This window comes from Pungitius pungitius, chromosome 3 (genome assembly GCF_949316345.1).
Source record: "Pungitius pungitius chromosome 3, fPunPun2.1, whole genome shotgun sequence".
Classification (NCBI taxonomy): Eukaryota; Metazoa; Chordata; class Actinopteri; order Perciformes; family Gasterosteidae; genus Pungitius; species Pungitius pungitius.
Genome location: NC_084902.1, coordinates 24,145,185 through 24,166,339, shown reverse-complemented (window position 1 = coordinate 24,166,339; position 21,155 = coordinate 24,145,185). Strand labels below are relative to the sequence as shown.

The following is a 21,155-nucleotide window of genomic DNA, read 5'->3' as shown; positions in this document are numbered from 1 at the left end:
GTAAAGAAAGTATGACATGAGTTCCTGCACTCTGCAGAAGCATGCACTGCAGATGTGGGTTTTCTTGCAAGAGAACAGCCTCGGTTACATGGCTGCATTTCAGCGTCCTGTGAGTCTGGTTGATACATGCAATGCTTTTTCATTTCTTGCTTGAATACAGTGTTTACGTGGTCATTTACAGATAGAGTTTCAAGACATCTGAATTTTGTTTTTACGTACCGTGGAGTTTGCCAGCATTTATTCATTCAGTCCTGACTCAGCACAGATGGGTATACTGATTTAGGTCTGAGAACTGGGTGCATGTATGAAAGTGCTCCATTAAAGTGAAATATTATTTCAGGCTTTAATTGGTCATGAGATTCAGAAAATGTGTGACTTAATGATATAAATTGATCAAATAAAAAGCAAAATTGAAAACCTAAAATCTAAGACCGCACACACACACACACACACACACACACAGATACACACACGCAGACTCAATAACACATGGATTAGAAATTGATTAAGTTGACACACAAATAAAAAACGCCAACTGTTTCTTGTGCAAAGACTCCTTCAGGAATGAAAGTATAAAGATGTGATGGCACATTGATATTTCCTTTCTGAAAGGCTAAAAATGGTAAAATATCAAATTGAGGCGATGATTGAAGAAAATTCATAAAACAATTAGGAGACAGAATCCTACATCCATGCCCAACGTCTTTCTCTCTGAAGGTGAACTAAGTGCAAATGTTTGCCCTACAACTCACTAAAGGATCAAACTAAATGACAGGTTTTTGGTCAAACTTCTGTTTTGGCAACATTTTCACCCTGTTGACGAACAATTCCAGGGTTGATTTCTACTTAAATGTGGAAGACTGATCAAACAGTCAGCAACGGTACTTGTAATTAATTCTCTTGTCTCAGCTTTTTCACACTTTCCATTGCATCATTATTGGGAGTACAGTATATTCCTACAAGAGTACTAAGTTACCGTGAATGAGCCGATTTTGTTAAAGCCTGAAAAGGTTGTTAAATTCATGCGTGGACCCCCCCATTTAGTTAGAGATTCCATTTTTCACACGTTGACCGTGTGCTATTTAGCTTGACGAAGAACACGCATTTCCATGAATAATCGGATGATATTTGTCAACCCTGAAAATGACCTATTTTGGGGACAGTTGTTAATACTGCTAAGTCTATTTGACATATCTAAACATCACGCAAATCCAGTAGCGAGTTGGCGTCTAAAGTCTCAAGCTCGCTAACATCATTTATACAGCTTTTCTATTTTTGTGGCTCTGACTATAAATAGTTGAAAACTAAATACATTTACCACGAACAAATGTTCTGATAGATGGAAGTTTGGGGTTAGCCTCTTGTATTTAGGTTTTTCCAAGAATTTTCTTAGTTGAAACAGATTAGGAGTTAAAGCTAACCGTTAGCAACTAGCACTGCTCCAAAAGACAGCACGTCTTCGTGTCCACAGGTGTCTGTGGGAAGTGAATAGTTTGGAATTAGCTCCGTTAGCAAGCTCGCAACATGGAGCACGTCTGAGCAGAGTGGCTCGTTCCACAGAAGAAGCACAATTGGGTGACATTTCCAAGAAAAGGATGTGTATCCAGTCCCTGATGATTCCAGCCTTAGAAATGATAACGGACTTGAATGTTTAAACATTAAAAGTTTGGTCTTTGCGGTTTTGGGTGCACCAGCCATGTTAGTGCTAGATCTCTGGTCCGCGGCCTGCGCTTGCTTTCTTTCCGGTCCATGTATCCCATTTAAAGACAGTGATGTCTTAAGGGATGCAAGCATCTTCACTAGAGCAATTTGGCGATTTGGAGCAATGCCTCAGAATATTACTCAAGAGTACCTGCTTTGATGCATCCGGGAAAGCAAAATGGTGACAAAAAAGGCAGGAACTTGTTAGTTATTAGTCAAGTTTCTTTCAATCTTTCCGGATGGACGCTGCTCCATCTGTGGGGTGCAGAAATACGTTTGCGAGCCACAGTAATAGCTCTGCGGCGTGGAGAAGTAGTTACTGTGGTGATGATGATGGTGGTGGTGATGGTTGTGGTTGTTGCTCTGCGGGGTGGAGTAGTAGTTGTGGTGGTGACTCTGGATGTTTCCGTAGGCAAAGAGGAGGGGGGCCGTGGAGGGCGGCGGCTGCAGGGCGGGAGCTACGCCCACCGCCAGAGTTCCGTCGCGTTGAATGGAGCCGTACCAACTCGACGTGCCCAGCTGGGGGGTGGTGGCGAGGAGGCTGACGGGTGGATTGAGAAGAAGAGAAGGAGGCACGGGAAGAAAATAAATAAATAAATCAACCAAAAAGTATTTGTATACAGGGTAGTGATTTTGTTGGGTGTTTGCCCACCTGGCGCGATCGGCCCTGCTGTTAATGCTCCTGGACAGGTCGTCATCGCTGTCGTACCGTCGAGGGTTGTCAAAGAAATACGCTCTGGAGCTGAAACTGTGGCTGTTGATCATCCCTCCTGGAGCCTTAGAGTCAAAAAGAGATGTCCAAGTTCCATTACACTTTACAGCCCTGAAGGTTCAGTATTATCCCACCGACTATTGCTAGCAATTTGTACTTTTAACATGTTATCTTACCAGGTTTTGATTTGGTCTCTGGACTCGGAAGAAAACCACCACTAAACTTGTAGGTAGCAGCTCCCAGAAGAACAGAATGATCCCAAACGCTATGTAGGCTTCGCCGCTGATCTCCTGCACTTCGGCCTGCATTACATAAATATTTAAGACTCATCATCTGAATGTGAGAGAATGATAGGTCTATCTAGATTCATTGTTTGTCCATTCTGGAGCACGGCAGAAACATGGCAGCCAGCAGAGACAGATTTAAATTGAGATGTCTAACAGACAGCTTGTATTCAGACAGATCACAATAAAGGAATTTAAAAATGTCTGATTATGACATTCACACAATGGAATCCTTTAAAATGGGCTACCCATCTCAAATCCTAAGCCATGATGTAGGTCAGGACACACACACACACACACACACACACACACACACACACACACACACACACAAATATACGGTTATTTATAGCCAAACAAAGCCCTTTAACCTACTGGGCATTTCTTTAGCAAAGCTCCTTCAATGGATTGTCCACTCACACACAAACAACTCACACACAAACAAAGGCACTGGGTTTCTGGCTTAATAAAAGCTGGTTTTCTGTCAAAAACCCACTCCTCTCAGTCCAGTACCTGATCGGAAACGCTGTACCAGCCGTAGTTGAAGGGACTGGGTCGGTCCTGCGGCGACATGGCCACCGCCACCAGGTTGTAACAGGCTCTGGATGTGTAGAGCAGGATCACCGTAGATCCAATGGCTGTAGCTTGGCCCACTGATGTACCCTGGGTAAAAAAGTAACCACATTTATTACAAGTCATGCATCCGTTGTCTAACTGTTAGCCATTGAAATTTACAGTTTACAGACAAAAAAATGACTAAAAGGTTAGTAAAGTATTCCTGTTTTTAAATATGATTGCATTTCAAAACTATAAAAAAAATGACTTTGACATACAGTTTTTCTATAAATATCTCAACACAAAAGCAGTAGTACAAGAATTTCGCCTGAGCACAACACACTATTTGGTTTGATAGCATGAATTTATTTTGAGCCTTACCTTGGACTCGAGGTAAACGTTGGCAGAGGACATCTTGGCAATTTTGTAGACGCAGACGGCAAGAGAGACGGCGCACAGGACAAACAGACTGTCGTTGATCAAGACCCTGGCCAGAACTGCGTGCTGGATACCCCCGTCACTGCAGACACAAAGGTCACGACCTCTCAGGTGAAACTGTTCCGTGGGCGCTTAACCGAGAGGAAATTTGCTGTATTCTTTGCGTTGCTTTCGTTTACCTCGGAGGTTCGGAGCGCTCCAGAGCTCCTTGCACCCATAACGCACAAGTCAGATTCACCACCAGGAAAAATACACCGAGACACAGGAAGAATAAACGCAGAGTAACCCTGGGGAGGGAAAGGGACAAGACAGTAAGACGACGGCCCAAAACATTTATTTATGCAAAAACAACTTATTGAAATGTGTTGAGTTTGCTAAACAACTGTGTTTATGTGTGTAGGGAAGGGAAAAGAAAGTCTGGTTGGAGAGAGGAAGAAGGAGAAAACTGCAATTAACAAGAAGATGAATAAAGCTAAAAGGACAGACTTACTTGTATTTTGTGAGCTCCGGGGAATACTTGGCTTTAGCCTTAAACATCACCTACACAAAGAAAATAAGAAAGAAAAGGATACATAGCAGTTAATGGTGATAACTTTAATATATTTGTTTAAGATAATATAGGAGAGCAAGGGAGGGTTTTTGTGTAAACATTCAAGTGCACACTCTAAATTGACTTTATGAAAATCGTGTTTTGCCCGAGGCGATATGTTATAATTGAGAGGAATAAATTAAGGCCTCTGAGCCAACTGGCCGACTGGAAATCAGAAGAAAAAAAAAAAAAAATCGACACTTTATTTTTCATGGGTCCCCCCCCCCCCCCCCAGGCTAGCCCATTAAATATATACACTAAAATGACACACAAAGTGATGCAAGTATCCATAAGTCATTGCAAACTGGAAGAAAATAGCAAGAAATACCTGACAAATGAAAATACAAAAATCATTTTTCTTGCCATGACATGTTATGAAATTTATCCACCTAAAAACCAGCCAAACCAAAATGACATTTCTGTTTAATACAACCTGCCAACATGTTGCCAACAACCGACTTGAGAAAGTCCAGTTTGGGCAGGCAGGCCTCCACTGGGCCCGTTCACCGTCGTCCCGCAATGACCTTTTAGATGTAGCAAACTGTTTACCCCAAAATGTAGTTTATTCTGTTTTAAACGAACGTGGGGAGCGCACCATCTCTTACCAATAGATATTTTCGATATTATGTGATTGGATGGCCACAGAGGTCTCGATCGTTGCTCACCATTGAGATTAAACACACATAAACACTCAGCCTTTTGTGAGAGGATGTAGGCCAGAGGGAGGTAATTGGTAACCCAGAAATGAAGCAGCCAGCCAAAAGGACACGACCAGATTACAGACTCTATGTGCGCACAAACATCACGGGGAAAATGCAGCTAAATCTTCGTCCTTTCTTAGTTCTTCCAGCGGAGGAAGAGATTAGCATGAATATTTTCTCCAGTGTTTTAAAAAGGAGAAGTAAATAGCCAGAAGTCACGCCTGACTCATCAGAAAACACAGTGGTGGCATGATGTTATATCAGCGTTCTGCTGATGCTGTTCACAACTCTCTGTGAGTTCAACATTGAGCAGCACTGTTTAGCAGCAGCGCACAAAAGAGGTGGACATTTGATGCTGTAATATGGTCGTAAATGTCTTTGTTGGTTTGGTTAAAGCTTTTAAGAATGAGTCACATTTAATCATTAACTTTATCCCCAAATCAACTTGGGCACCTTCCTTTACTCTCTATGAATTAAAATGCAGTCGGTCTCATGCAAACACTTTAGTATAAGACACTGTTTAACGCCTTGGTTGACTTGAACCCATATAAACTATGGGTCCACCGTGGGTTTTTCAATGTCAATGAGATATGAGCATTTCCATAAAAAAGGAAATTTCCTTTTATTATTTTTGAAAGTCTTGAAGAAGTTATTTTTCATGAAATTTATTTTTTGTGAAATTTAATTCCATTCAGCACTTCAGATGGATCTGTATTAGATTATTCTACATACAAGAGCTTGAATGGTAGTCGGTCAATCTGTCGTTGTCACACGAATGCATAAACTGCAAATTAAACCCTTGTGTTTGTGCAGGTGCAATATTTGATATTTTTGTAGCTCTGTTTTGGTCTACACCAGGAAAGATCCTGGCTAATTTGATTCACGACTGTCATTGCATTACCATATTGTTAAATTACTTTCAGTGTTTGATTCATAGTTTTATTATAACCGAGACCGACATCATTCTCCTGTGAAAGGAAATGCTATCTATTAGTCATGTCTGACTTGGCGAGACACAAAACCACAAGTAGGAAAAGTTTGTTCTCTGAGCCCGCCAGTCACATGGTTTTCCGGACATGGATTGAGATACATACTTCGAACTGACGATTAACTGCGGAGGAACGCTTTGTTGGCAATGGTGGAAAGGGAAAAACGGCAGTGTGCCAGTTGTGCTATGCAAAGTAGCATAACCACCACACAAAAATAAATTGTTTTTTTTTATCCTTTTGACAGGTTTGCGACCTGAGACACCGTTGGATTCATTAACTTATTGTTAATTTCCACTCATCCAGTGGGACATGCTTCCTTCTCACTCACACCCCCATTTTATGTGACTAAAGATGCACCCTGCGTTTGCCTCAGAAGGCCGTGTTTGATCTTCAACCAACCGAGAGTCCCAAAGTGTCTTGGTGTTTGCCGACAGGAACAAACCGGTCTTTGGCAGTTGGGGTGGGCAGGTGTTGAGCAACAGCTACTCCATTCTTGTCCATTTATTAAACAAAAATGTTCATGTGACGCAGGCTTTTGTTTTTGTCAGTGAACTGAACTGAGCCAATCTGCAAAGCCTTAGAACCTGATTTGAGTCAGTCAACAGACTCTGTAGAACATGTAGGCCTAGTGGTGATTACAGTAACCACATTTCACCAATCTGTGGTGGAAACTCCAAGAAAGGGGGGGGGGGGGGGGGAGTATTTCTTACCCAGGTGCAAACTCAAAGAGTCCCTGCTGGGTGTCTTGGAGTGGTGAAGTGACACAGCATTGACACAATGATGAGCCATTCCTTTATGGCTTGGGGGGGGGGGGGGTGTCAATGGTCTGCTAATATGCTCTCAATTAACTATTAGGTATGTTAAACAAACTGTCAAAAGCAATATGGGAGCTGTAGTTGTGGAACTATTTGCTGAAAAAATGACAACAGGCTAGATGTATTTGTCAAATTGTTGTTGACAAAACTGTGATGTCAGCTGTTTTCTTGACCCCCCCCCCCCCTCTGCGTGCAGTCATACCTGTGTGAAGTAGAGGTTCAGTAGGCAGAGTGTGAAGAACTGCAGACAGACGGGGCAGCAGTAGAGCAGCCAGTAGGCCAGAGGCTGCAGCCGGTTGGCCTGCACCACATTTTTAAAGTAGAAGGAGAAGAGGGTCGTCCTCAGCGCGGCCCACAGCAAGCACAGAAACAAAAACACACTCTGGTAGCTGAAGCGCTTGTGTCCGTAGTGCAAAATGAGCCAGAGCTGCAGGTAAACGAAGGCGAACAGGAGGGAGTACAGGACGGTGTACACGGCAGTCAGACCAAGCTCCAGTGTTGGGGAGATCGCGGTTTCAGGGGACTCGTCCAGTGAGGTAAACAAGTAGGAATCGACCTCCTCTCCTGCCGAAAACATCTCCACCGCACTAACACATGGGATGCTGTGGAGGGGGGGGGGGGGGGGAACACTACAACTGAACCGTGTTAAATGCACCGCCGATGAAAAAAAGACGAGGGTAATCGGGTGAAAGCGTGCGACAAAAGCAGTTTAGTCTGAGAATAAGTGTCATAGTTAAGCTCCGCCAGCGTTTAAATCCGATACTAGGCTGAAGAAAATAGGGGGTTTAGATTTAAAAACAAATGCGCAACGTTAAACAATATCAAGAAACGGAGAAGGAAAACATGGGAAAGGTCCATCTCTGCAAGGCTGTTCTCTGCAAAAAACAACTTAAGGGGGGCAAAACCTCCAGATCAGCTGTGATGCCGTTTTAAACCCGCCCCCTTGCTCTCGACTAAAACGGAAACTGGCGTTTCATATGCCGCCATCTTGGCTCATAATAAGCCGCATTTGCTTGCGAAACAACTGATTCTGGAGCCACAGATTCTGGCCAGTTTCCGAAGCTAAATCCGCGGATAAATCTGCCAAATGAGAGACGTCCTCACGCCCACTTTCTCTATGCGCTGATTCATTGGCTGATCCAGCCAACCCAGCCTCCACAGCCTTCTCACGCCATTGGCTCATGATGATGTCAGCTGCGGCAGTTCCCGCCCTCGGGTCGTCTGTTATTGGTTACCAAACTGTTTCCCGACCTTATTGGCTCAACGAAGCATATATACGTCTCTTGCTAAGAAAGAGGCCATCAAAACAATTTCCCATTTTTTACGTCAAGTTGCAGAGCGATAACCAACAGTTGTGGGGGGGAAACGTGAATGCCTTCAAAATAAAAGCTTTGATAGAATCGTAAAACAGCCATAGTCTTTGCAGCTAAAATTATGATAGTGTAATTTTTACGTTTCTCATAGAAGTTGTATGGACAACTCAGAGCCCTCGCCACATATTTCCCAACTAAGGACTTTATTATACAATAATAACAGGAAACTGATGTATCACAAGCAGCTTGACAGACGTATGCTGCATCGTTCTCTCGAGATACATTTTTTAAATTTCACTGCGCAGTTGAATTAAAAACCCACCGTTCAAACACGTTCATGGCATACCATTACAACTTGCCCGGACTTTTGTATTTTGATCTTACTGACAAGTGAAGCGTCGACGTTAGCGATTCATAAAAAACATGCACGAACATTCAGTGGGAAACAGGCCGAGCATAGTAATTCAAAGTAGCCAACGTTAGCATGAACGGCACTATCATCCCCAACTAAAAGCACCATTTCAGTGCTTTGTTGACGTTAAACGCCAAGGAAAAGGCTGCTTTCTTTTATTACTCGTCATGTAAGTTATCTGCGTCAAACAGCGGCGCTACTCGTGCTTTGTGACGTTAGTGCCACTTGGACTTGCACCTCGACTCCCTCAGGTAACGTCAACATGTCTCTAACCTTTCTGCAGTCCCTGCTCTCATGTGTTGCTGGCGCCGACATTTTTGAGTTTTCACAGCCGGTAGTAAAAATAATAGTTGTTGAATACACATATTCGTTCGTTTAATAATCACATAGCGCAGGTCAGACGAGTGCTCACATCGGTACCAACAGCATTGCTGTTTTTCTGTTTATTCCCGTGCTTGGCGAAACGTTTCGCATCTACAGTCCCGGAGGCTCTTCTCCTCCGCCATGTGGACGTGCATCGCTGCTCTCCTCCTGCAGGTGGCGCTAGGAGGACGCGCGGAGGGAGCCAGCCCGTCGGCCCTGACGGAGTACACGGCGGCGGACTTCAGCGATGAATTGCATTCTGGGAAGACGCTGTTCATCTATTTCCAGCAACTAGGTAGGTTGCACACACCTCCCTTTTGTAGTTTTTTGTAGCAGTTTGTGAAATACACATTCATAGTTTATGTTGAGGTGTCGCTAAGCTGTTAAATGGAATTGAAGCCTTTTAAAGTAACTGATATCTGTCCCTAGTCTCCTCGACCATCTCTCTCTTCTTGGTGGAGTTGGATCAGTCCGCTGACGCTCTGCAGCATTATGGGGTGCTGGTTGGCAAGGTAACCAAAGTCCTGCTGTCATAGATGTTTGACACAACGTTTTTGCAGAATTCTTTTAAAATTCCCTGGAAAAAGTGGACACGTACACTCGTCAGTCATATGGGAGGTTTGTTTTTGTCCCTTTTCTGTTTAGGTAAACTGCAATAAAGAGCCTTTTCATGGGTACTGTGCGGAAGAAAAGGCCATAAACACAGTGTTTCTCTTCAGGTCAGTGGCGTGCAGCGGCAGAAGGGAGCTGTACATTTCAAATTTGTTCACAAAGATACACCAGAAAACAAGCATTGGGTTGATATTTTCTTGTCCCATGTCTTTTTGCCAGAGGTGGAAAGGAGTTCTTGGGTTTTAGTCTCGACACCGTGTTTGACGTCAACTCCATAGTGTCCGAGGTCCTATTGTGAGTAAGCAACACTCCGCTTTGACTGTCAGTCCTTCTGAAACATGCAATGGACAAAATCAATTGCTTGGATTTACAGAGTAAAGAGTTACTTGTGTAGTTATTAAAACGATTTAGCAATATATTGATTAAAAAACAACACGCAAAATCTTTTTTTAATAAAAAATAGTATCTAACTAAAGAAATAGATCGCATGCACACTAGATTTTGACAATCTATAGTGTAAAATACAATAATGAAAACCTTACATTTTGTTGCAACGGAGAAGCTACAATGAGAGAAGCTTTTCTGTGCTTCTTCACTTGATGGCCAATTAATCGACCGGTTGTTTCAGTGCTAAATGTTCTCATTACATGTGATTGCAGGTATTTGTTGAACTGCTGTGAATATATTGGATATTAGTCATTGCGCTGAAAATCATTCCCTACAAAATCAAATTTTCCTCCTATTTGGCTAACATTTGCCAGCAAATTAGAGTGAACAGCTGTTAATGAAAATATTCAGCCTTTTAACTACAATATGAACTAACCACTATATATTTCCGTGCTGTTTTGATTTGATTCATGTCTGTACGGACCAAACAGACTTCTGGGGGGAAGGTATGTCCGAATTGAGAGAGGAGCTCCAGAGTGATCCTTTTAAGAAATACTTAGATGTATTCTGTCTTTTCTAGTGCCATTCTGCGCGAAGAGATCAAGTACGTTCACACAGAAACTGACCTGCTGGCAATGGAGAAGGCCGCCAGAGGGAAGAAGGATATCGCTCTGTGTTACGTCAGCAGCCTGGGAACACAAGGTACGGAAACCAAGGAGAAGATGGATGTATGGCTGGAGAAATGTCAGTGATGGAGACAATCTGGCTAATTTTTTTTACAATTGACTTATGGATCGCACTGTGAAAGATGGCGAGTCCAATTGATTATTTTAACTTATTCTTTTCGCTGATTGTGTTACTTAAGAGCACAGATCGATGATGGAGACGGCCTATGTGTATGGATCCAAATACCAATTCATCCTCATCACCGGAGGCCCAGTTTTGAACCATCTGGGGTCGGTTGTTTTTGATTTTTTTTCCTTTTCTGGATCATATACCAGATTGTGTTTTCCTCAGGCGGCTGAGAAAAGACTTGTCATTTGTTTTACACGTTCCACGTAACCCTGGAGACAAAAACTAGAGTGAATCGGTCATCGGAAGCGCATTCACCGTCTCTCCCTCTCCGTCTCGCCTTGCAGTGTCGATGAGACGTCTCGCTCGTCTCAAGTGTGGTTCCTCCACTGCAGCGCCCACAGCAGGTCCATGACCTCCGAGCACTGTCCCTCCACCCGCATGGGCAAACCGCTCTCCACCCTCAGCCTCCACACCTTCCTGCAGCTCATGGAGGCTCCACTAGTGGTGAGCTGGGTGGAAAGGAAGGCTTGATGGTCATTGTGTATTTCTTTCAAAAGTGAACCGAATGTATTCACACGCGCACACAATCGCACATGTTCTCTCCGCTGCACAGTCAGAAGTTTACGAAGACCCGTCCTCGGTCCGCCCCCCCCAGTACCCCTACCAGGACACCCCCCAGGTCTTCCTGTTCTCTCGTCCCGCAACCAAGAGAGAGGACCTGGACAAGGCCACTGCTCTGGCCTGGAGGCTCCGCGGCCTCGCCTTGCTGCTACTCGTGCACAGGTAAAAAGCACAGGTGGATATGGATCTGATACTATTGCTGATTATGTTGTGGTGTGACTTAGTTTCCTGTGTTGTTCATTCTTTTTTATTTTGTAGCGTTTGTCTGTAAACCCAGCAAACCCCTGTAGATCTAACTTCAGTGTGTGTGTTTGTTGTCAGGCAGAGTCCCGCAGTGAAAACCCCCGAAGAATATAATGCTGCTTACAAGCTGCCTGAGAAAGTAAGATGCCATCGTTAATACTCTATAGATCAAAAAAAATGAGATGCCTCATTATTTTCTTTTTGTCTTGTGTGTGCACTTTTTAAGGGTTCAGAGGTAAAGTATTTGCACTCAAACAGCCCTGATGAGCTGTTGGAGCTCTTCAGCAATCCAGTGGATGAGGAGGAGGAGGAGGAAGAAGAAGACGACGAGGAGGAGGAGGCGGCGCTGGACATGCTGGACGATGAAATTGCGGAGTCTGTCTTTGAGAATCGTCTGAACTTGCCGGACGCAGACTCGCTCGCCCAGCTGACCTCCGACAACTTCCACGACACAGTGGCTCAGAGCAGCCTGACGGTGGCGCTCTTCTACCTCCCGTGTAAGCAGCGCTCCTTCTGCCCACTGAATGATCTGGCAGAGGAGCACACAAGAAGGAATTAATGGTTGTTCTGCGCTTTCCCCACCAGGGAACGCTGTTTCAAAGGCCGTCCTCAGCTCATTCAGTGATGTGGCGGAGAGACTTGAAGGTAAACAGGAGGGCGGGGCAACAATCCGCTGATGAACGTTAGTATCGTTGGAGATATATTGATGATGTTTCTCTGTTCATATGTCTTGAAAAGACACGTTCGGCTGATTAAAAAAAAAAAAAAAAAATCCCTCCAAGGTTCCGAGGTCCAGATGAGCGTGGTGAACTGTGCGGAGTGGACCGACCTCTGCGCCGCCGAGTCGGGCAGCTCCCCCCCAATCCCCTTCCAGCCAATCACAGCCTTCCCCACCGTCTTGCTTCTCCGCCCTAAGGAGTCGGCCCAACGCTACGGGGGCATGCTGGGTACCGAGGCGCTGCATCGCTTCATCACGCTGTGAGTCCCCGTGCATGAATTTGTCTCTGAGATGATTTAGACTTGATGTAATCGTCCTATATTCTCCTCACTGCCCTTCCACTTCAAATTAGGGCGAGTTCAACAATAAAGTTAACAATTCACTAACATTTCAAGGAAAAATGTAAACTCCTCAGTAGTTGGAGTAGTCCGTAGTGCCCTACATTTAAAGACATGACTCTAAAACCCCATATGTAATATTGGAGACAAGGAAAGACTAAATAAGCTTTGATGTCCCTGTAGGGATGTTTGTCTTAGACATCTTTCCACCAAGGACCTCAATCTGCACCGGAGAACCACAAAGAATGGCAGTGTTTGACCAACCAAAAAGCAAAATTCAGGAAACACCCCATATACGCTGGCCACATGTTCACATCGGGAGAATATAAGCTTTTACAAATATATTTGAAAATACCGTAGTTGTGCCACGTGTGTGTATCTGCGTACATGCGTACATGCCATCTTCAAACCAGAAGCCAGCCGCCATCTCCGGTGCTACTGTCCACCCAAGAGGAAGTGACATCATTCCTCCTGGAAGGGCCCCCCCCCGGGTCAGCTGGCTACAGGCCGGATCGGGCCCTGGGACTGTTTGAGACCCTCTCAGACGCAGGTGGGAGTCTGTAAAATGACATTTCCTGAATAATGATGAGGCCTCAATGGCAGATGTTAAAATGACTTCGGTCATGAATACAGCGCCCGGTCTCGCCAGGTGCGCGGCAGTTCGCTGAGGCGGCAAAGTCACTGAGAGGAGAGGTGCTGACCGGACTGCTGACCGATGACCTGGCAGAGAAGTGGTAAGGACTCTAAATTCTGTCTCATGCCTCACTTTAAGTTCGAGCAGCTTAGTCAGTCGTCAAAAAGGACACTTGATTCAACGCGTGACACCGCATTGTCTCCACGTTACATGGCGTGCCCTGCAGGGCAGCGGAGCACGGCGTGGGTCTCCCTGCGACGTTGGTGCTTCCATCTTGGGCGAAGCACACCCGGCCCCCCGCGCTGCCCGCTTCTGCCTCCGCCCAGGAGCTGCTTTCACACATCAGCACCGCACTGCTGCACCCAGTGGTAAAACCAACAGTGCTCATCCCTCCTTCACATTGATTAAAACTGTTTTCCAATTCCAATTTCCTGATTTTGAGTTTAAATACAGCCACAGAAAGCCAATTTTGCAAGGCAGACTTCTATTTAAATCTCTTAAAAGTTATTTTTCCATGAATAAACGTTTGACAGAATTTCACGGATTACATGTCCCGACTGTTGGATCCAAGGCCTCCTCAGCGCTTTCCAAGGGGAGGGAGCAATGCCGACTTAACTAATTCGCAAACAGGGCAATACCGTGGAAACGGGCTGTTTTTGTTTTGAGTTGTTGGATTTCCAGATTCATTGAACTACAGGGCACTATGGGACCACACAATACCCAAAGATGTCTGTAGGTGGCGCTGTGGTCTGTGTTTTTAACAAGACCGAAATGCAGCACGGTGCAATGGGTTCATCTATTTAAAAAGGACAATTTCTTTGATAAATACATCAACCTCATGGAGTGTATGAAGGGGGGTGCAGTCACAACAGCTGCCTAATGCTTTGGTGCGCACACTGACAGGCTGCTTTTAGGTTATAAGCTTAGTGCGGACCTTTTTTAAAAAAAATATTAAAAAGGTATACTATATATTTTGTTACGTTTTGAACCGTCTTGATTCTGTCTCTCTTGCAGAGGAACTCCCAGTAATACTGTGCACGTTTTGAAACTCCTCCATCTTTTTTTCTTTAACTCCAGCCGGAGCTGACGGTGGAAAACTTGCCGTCCTTCCTCGCCCTTGGCAAAGGCCTCCTCCTCCTCTTTGTGGGGGAGGAGGAGGACGAGATCGGGCATACGCAGAACCATGCGCTGCTGGAGGAGATGAGAGAAGTGGTGGAGCTGGGTGGGGATTGGATGGCGCGATACCTGGTCTGCTGGCTCCACCTGTACGCGATGAGTCAGCCGTTTTGTTGCAAAGTCACCCCACTGGATGGTGTTAAATTGTTGATCTTCGTCTGCGTTCTAGCGGCCGCACTCCGGCTGGTATGTCTGTCTTGGGGTCGTACCTGGGCTCCATGCCCCCCCTCCCTGCCCTGGTCCTCACCCATTTGCCCTCTGGAAGTGAAGTCTATCAGTACTCCCCCAATACGCCCATACTGGCCTCCTCCGTCCTGCAGTGGCTGCAGAGGGTGGAGGACGGGACGGAGTCGGCAGCAGGTGAGGAGGATGAGGAGGAAGAAGTGCTGAACAGCAACAGTATAGGCAGCAGTATGTAGGAAGGTATATCTTATAATGTGACACAAAACCAACATGTATTATTTAAATAATACATTTTAACCACACTAGTGTCCAACCAAACTTCTCATCTCCTTTTCAATATTATTCTTTTCCATAGTTAAAAAGGGAAGCAAAACCGAATCCCATATCAAAGAAAACGCAAAACAAGAACAGATTTTTTTTTAACAACAACCGAAAGCGGTCATGCTCTACAGAGAATATTAAGCAAAGATGTTTTTAAATACAGCTCACGCCATGCTAAAAGCCAGCAATCAAGAAAGATCCATTGGTAATTCCCCTTATTTATTCACACTAATTACTCTCCCCCGATTCAAACATAATATTCATCAAATGTCAAAAGAAGACTGGATCGAGTAAATAGCGGCGAGGCGGGTTATGTGTCACAGGGGAACACATAGGGGAGCGTGTCAAAGGTTTCCAAAGTAAAATCGTGAAAGAAACTATTAAATAGATGTACTGGTTATCTGCCGTCCTCTCCCACAGTGGATCTCCTTTACTGAGGCACACACACACACACACACACAGCAGAATGCTGCCCACGGGCCGACAGTAGCAGGATCGGGCTTGCGGCTGTCCCGCCCGAGGAATCCGAGAGGTCATCGCAAGGGGCTTTGAGTTGAGCAGCTACAAGTCTTTGAGCATTTTGTAAGAATAAAAAATGGTCTCTAAAGATAGCGGTTAACCTCCCAACCTTTTGAACTATGTAGTTCGGGGGGGGGGGGCAAAATGAGCCCACACGTCCTCATCTGAACTAAGGAGTTGCCTGAACAGACCTGCAAACTATTTTAGACGCAGAGTGAAGATAAAGATGAGATGTGAAAGGTTTTTGTTGTCATTGTTCTGATACAGCGGGGTTAGTGAGGTCGCCCTCAGCCATGTTGAGGCGTGTGACCTCTGTACTCCTGTAGCACATGGCGCACTGTGTTTCCACATGTCTCTCTCTCTACAGGGAAGTTGGGGGAGGACAGCTGGCCTCCCACCGCCGAGCTATTCGACTTCCTGAAGATCATGGATATGCAGGACCCTGACCTCAGCCGACAGCGAGCCTCAGAGGCAAAGGCGGAAGAAGGAGGGGACTCCTTTCCCGCGCGGGACAAGTACCCTCACACCGAGCTGTGAGGGAACGAGCCGTGGTTCTGTTCACAGGAGCACGTATTCACGTCCTGGTTTCTTACTGCAGCGACTGATTCCTGGTTGACTTAGTTTCTACTCGATTGGCCAACCATGTGATCTATTGTTTTGTGTGTAGCTCAGCTGGGGAAGGAAACTCGTGAGTGAGTGTACCCGGAAAAACATGTTTTATGATGTCAAAGACGTGTTTGAAGTGCCAGAAAGCCCGCCATCAGTCACACGATCGCACGCGGTTAAGTCATCCACAGATGATTTGCCACACAAGTGTTTTTAACTAACTCACATCTGCCTTCCCTCTTAGATGATACAGCACGTGGAAACTGCAGTGACATGACACAGATATATTTTCATCGTGTATGTGTCTTGTAAATTAGTCTGAACTTTCTTTTGCTATCATTTTAATTCCTGTCACGTAAGGACAGCGGCACAACAGGTTGTGGCTGTGTGTCATTTTTAATTTTTATTTTTTCTTTTGTCATTGGAGATGCGGAATAGGTCAGTTGGATTTGTCCTATCTCATTATTATTATTATTATTCTTCAATTTTTAACGGTGTTTTTAACATCTGGTTTTTGGGACTGAGTTGTTACAATGCATTAGTCTCCCAGTTAAAAGGGAACATTGATTTTTAACCGTCTCCTGAGGGATCTGAAGGGCCATTGTGGTTGAGGGCAGAATGTCTTTTGAACCCTTCAGCTTAAGTTTTTGAGTGAACCGATGACCGAGCACAGGATCCAAAGACTATCAGTTTTTTTTAATGCTGTAAGGGTTTGGTGTATCATGTTGGAATCGATTATTATTTGACAAAAATAGTTTTTTCAAGCCCACGTTTTGGGGGTATGTTAAAATGTATATAATTCCACAACCAGGCTTGTAAAGTGTTCTAAAGTACTTGTTAAATTGGTTTATTTTTGTAGATGTGCAGAGCACTGATCAGTATATAAATATGTAAATATAATAATACAAAAAAACAACTAGTAAATGTACTTCTCCAGAACGCAACAGATTGGTTGTAACAGCCAATCTGTGTGGTTAAAAGACACTATTCGCTACTTCCTGATCAAACATATTAAATGAGATGGCGGAATGGAACTAAGTGGACACGTGTCAGAGAAGAAGAAGAAGAAGAAGAAGAAGAAGAAGGTTAAAGGGTGAACCATCTTACCGTCTGGCTTCAGAAGAAACGACATGTTTGTTAAATGTCGAAGTTAGAGAAGTAAGAAGTTTATAGGCACAGGCTAACGCTGATGCTAGTTTTCAATTAGTTTTTTGACCGTTACCATGCATTTGTAAAGCTAGCATTAAGCTAGTTAGCTAGCAGCTGTGAAGAGAGGACAAGGAGACCTGTCTTCAAGTGATAATCAAAAGCTTTTTTCTTAGTTTTAAGATAGAAAATTGTTTTCCTGTTCTGCTGAAGAATTCAAGGTCGGGGGGCGAACAGGATGTGTTAGCAAGGCCAGACATCTGGAGGAAGGAGGGATGCTCTAACTAATGTCGTTAAGAACTAGATAACATACTTATAGACAGAGGCTTTTGTGTTACATATATGGGAACTGTTTCTGTCCTGATTTAGGAAGCAAGGTCTGCGGGTCAACTAGCAGCAGATGTGTAAGATAAGGGGGGAGGGCCACACCACACTTCATACAACACTCATACTGTGTTCATTGTTTACGTTAGGCAAGGTGGTCTGCACATTGAATGTGACCAGATCTTTGGATGCAGGGGGGTGACAGATCCTCCTACATTCCAGCTTAGGGCCAATAGAAACTTTTTCTTTGTCTTTTGGGTTATAAAACATGATGTTTTTGCTGATGTTAGTTAGTTGTTCCTACAGCCTGCGTGCTGCCTGAACTGCTCCTGCCTTTGCAAACGCAGCGCTTTTACTTGACCTGTGATCTGATGAATAAATTTACCAGAACGAGAGAAGTTGTTTTGGCTGATTTGTGCTAAATTATCCCCGACCGGGCTTCCAATCCTTGAACACGCCAAAAATATCTTACAATTTTGGTGACGTCCCGACGTGATTGGCTGACCTGGACAAAGAGAGACGGGGGTGTCCGTTTTCCGGACCAAGCTGAAGGAACGACGGCGTGGTTCAGCGTTGACAACAAGGGCGCCCACAGCGGAAAGAGGTGAGCAGACAACCTTTTGTTCTAAATGAATAGAATGTCTGTGATTGGACACATCTAAAAAATTGTTGTCAACTGCAGAATTCGTCTCTGTCCATTGACTGAAAAAGGTCGTTATAAGACCACTAAATTTTAAAACTAAATTTGGAAATTTTCTGTTGATCACATGTAAAGTATAAGCACATACTCACACTGAATTCAACATTAGGGAAGGTAAATGAGTGTCCATAGGGTAGGGATTTTAGTTTTATATATATAAGGAGTTTGCCTGAAGTCAACTCATTAGAAATCCAGAGTTGAAGTTTGCGTCCCTCTGGTGATCGCAGATCGTTACGTTCGCATGCAGTAAAGACTGGCGATTCAGTGTAAGTGTAGGGACTCAGCGGGTAGGGATTTAGTTAATTAAAAATAAGGGGGTTTAAAAAGGAACGACGGTGCTCATTTGAGCTATCGAAGGTCGACCCTCAGTCATTAGAAATCCAGAGTTGAAGTTTGCGTCCCTCTGGTGATCGCAGATCGTTACGTTCGCATGCAGTAAAGACTGGCGATTCAGTGTAAGAGTAGGGACCCAGCGGGTAGGGAACTTTAGGTAATTATATAGAGTTTAAAAAGGAATGACGGGGCTCACTTGAGTTCCCTGAGGTCGACTCTTAGTCGGTAGAAATCCAGAGTTGAAACGGTCCCTTTGGTGATTGCAGTTGCACGTATGTATGTCGTGGACTGGCAGTTTAGATTAGAGCAGGGTTTTTTAAATTTATGTTAATCATTAGTCAGAAGAAAACCCAAGTTGAAAGGTACCTCTGGTCCTGCAGCCCCATTAGTGTGATATGGGGACTGGCAGGTTAGAATATTAGATGACGAAATAAGGACACAGGGAAAGATTTGTTATTTTTCATACTGGGAAATGTGTGGGTGGTTGGTGTAACTCCTGGTGTTTTACCAAACCTGGAAGCTGTGTGGATCAGGACTTGAAAAGGACTGAGAATCTGACAGTGAAAAGTGTTTGACCGGATTACACATCTGTGGGGATATGTATTAAAGGGTAAAAGGGAAAATCATAGTTAAATGATGGTGGTATAAACACGAGAGAAATAAAACAATACAGGTGAACTGGTGTTATAAGCCTCAACAATCGAGCGCTGTATTCCTCTAATACAGTAGAAGTTTCTTGATTGGGTTCACAGTATTGGGCATTGCGTCCTTTCTCTTGTGTTCAAAAGCCACGTGTGAACAAATAAAATAACCTGTGATGAAAATGGAGGAAACCATAACGATATGGGAGGGGTGTAAAGAAGGCACTCTGGGTTTCGCCCTATTTAAGACTTACAAGAGACATATGGATAAAACCCTAGAAAAAGATAGGAAAAGCGTAACAAAAAAATATGTGAAGTGGGTTGCACAGATGCAGGAAAGAGGAATGTTTGGAAGGGAGACAGATTCTCAACCAACAGGCGAGCAGCTGCAGATCCATCTTAGGATGGCGAGAAGAGGAAAAGACCAAGCGCATGCGCTCCTTGCTGTTAAAGGGAAATTTTGTAGAAAAGAGAAGAAAAGTGCAGAAAAGGCAGATGAGTTCTTAGTGGACTGTAGAACTTTTCTGGGAGAAATAAATGCGGTATTTGTGAGTAAGACGGCAATGCAGTTGCCGCAAACCAAAGCAGGAGAGAAAAAGGAGCAAGAGACTGTTTGTAAACCTAGTGCACCTCCTCCCTACACCACAGGCCCATATGCAGAGGCTAATCGGTTGTTAAATGAAACACACCAGATGCCACTGAGGCAAGGGAAAGCTACTAATCCAGGAGAATCTCAGGTTTTGGTAGTTCAGAAAGGTTTGTTACAAGTGACTCCATACCCACATGAAGAGGATGAAGGGGCAGACAAGGTTTCTGCTTTTCTCTCAGAGACGGTACAATATTTGGAGGACAGGCCCCAGCTGGAGCCAGACGATAGGAGTGATCCTAACACAACACAGGGTCATTCAACAGTCATAAGAAAGCGGCAAGAGCACCGACCTATGACCTCATTTAATGTAGACGGACGTCGGGTTGCAGGAGAGGAAACTCTGCTAGAAGTCATAGCTCGGGCTGAGCGGCAATCAATCACCCGGCGTGGACAGGATGAGAAGGGGAGGCAGGTTGAGTCAGAGGAAGATGATTGGGACGAGGAATTTCAGGAGCATGAAGCAGCATTAGAATCACAAAAGCCACAGTCATCTACTCCGATGGAGCGTCATGAGACAGGGGGTTTAAGATATTATCAGGGGAATGCAGCCGGAGCGAATGTGCATCAATGCAACGATTTGAAACCTAAGCTAAAAATCAGACGGAATGCGCCGACCTCTCATCAATTGCCACTGTTAACAGCTATTTGTAGAGACGGAAGTCAAAAAACAACATATGCGCCACTTGCATTGTCAGACATAAGCATGATGAAGCTTAAATTACCTAAAATAGAGAAGGGTGGTGCAGCGTGGATTCGTGGGTTCCTTGCTCAGTGTGCGGGTAGTGTTCCCGGCCTGGGGGATCTTAGAAGAATTTTTGTGGCTTGTGCCTCACTGGCTGAACTCCAGAAGTTGGAGGGGGAAGCTGGGACCTCTGACCTCCCTGACGGGGAGCCTCTGGCAGACTGGGTGTCAGTGCTCTGGCCAAAGCTCAGACTCCAATATCCTGTGAAGGTGGCTACTACTGAACTCACATATGTTCCCCCACACGACAGTGAGGGTGGAAACAGTTACTTAAGGAGAGTCAGAGAATTATGGGACAACAAGTTAGGGGAAGATGCCATGGAAGATCACAGAACTGAGCTTCTTTTTCGCGGCGCCATAGAGTCATCTGTCTCGGAGACAATAAAGACCCAGCTTAGAGGAATAGTGGGGTTGTCTGACATGAGCTTTGATGCTTGGTCCTCACAGATTAGACACTATGTGGACCGGAGCAAAGAAAAATATGATAAGGAAAAGGGTGAATTATATAATATCCAGTTACAATTGGCAAAAACACAGCTGAAGGAAGGCAGAGAAAAGGTGAACCAGGGCAAGATTGAAGCCAAACAGATGTCCC

At 44.6% G+C, this 21,155-nt stretch overlaps 2 protein-coding genes across 3 annotated transcripts; one reads left to right on the top strand and one right to left on the bottom strand.

The window, feature by feature from the left end:
• Positions 1–299: 299 nt before the first annotated feature.
• gpr137c (G protein-coupled receptor 137c) lies at positions 300–7,841 on the bottom strand. Its single transcript, XM_037457468.2, has 8 exons — positions 6,987–7,841; positions 4,181–4,230; positions 3,870–3,977; positions 3,634–3,772; positions 3,211–3,360; positions 2,590–2,715; positions 2,354–2,478; positions 300–2,242 (listed from the first exon to the last, which is right to left on the bottom strand). Exons 1-8 carry the CDS (start codon positions 7,359–7,361, stop codon positions 1,906–1,908), a joined length of 1,410 nt encoding a protein of 469 aa, XP_037313365.2. The 5' UTR covers positions 7,362–7,841; the 3' UTR covers positions 300–1,905.
• A 523-nt stretch (positions 7,842–8,364) lies between these two features.
• txndc16 (thioredoxin domain containing 16) lies at positions 8,365–17,716 on the top strand. Of its 2 annotated transcripts, XM_037457444.2 has the most exons (20): positions 8,365–8,760; positions 8,990–9,167; positions 9,302–9,384; positions 9,518–9,591; positions 9,704–9,778; positions 10,363–10,377; positions 10,452–10,573; positions 10,737–10,827; positions 11,011–11,170; positions 11,280–11,449; positions 11,609–11,669; positions 11,757–12,027; positions 12,116–12,175; positions 12,313–12,508; positions 13,000–13,136; positions 13,236–13,320; positions 13,447–13,588; positions 14,298–14,485; positions 14,566–14,756; positions 15,787–17,716. In XM_037457444.2, the coding sequence occupies exons 2-20, from the start codon at positions 9,014–9,016 to the stop codon at positions 15,954–15,956; spliced, it is 2,445 nt and encodes an 814-aa protein (XP_037313341.2). In that variant the 5' UTR covers positions 8,365–8,760; positions 8,990–9,013; the 3' UTR covers positions 15,957–17,716. The 2 variants fall into 2 exon arrangements, with proteins under 2 accessions (XP_037313341.2, XP_037313351.2); XM_037457454.2 differs by lacking the exon at positions 10,363–10,377 and having other exon boundaries at positions 15,787–17,715.
• The last annotated feature ends 3,439 nt before the right edge of the window (positions 17,717–21,155 follow it).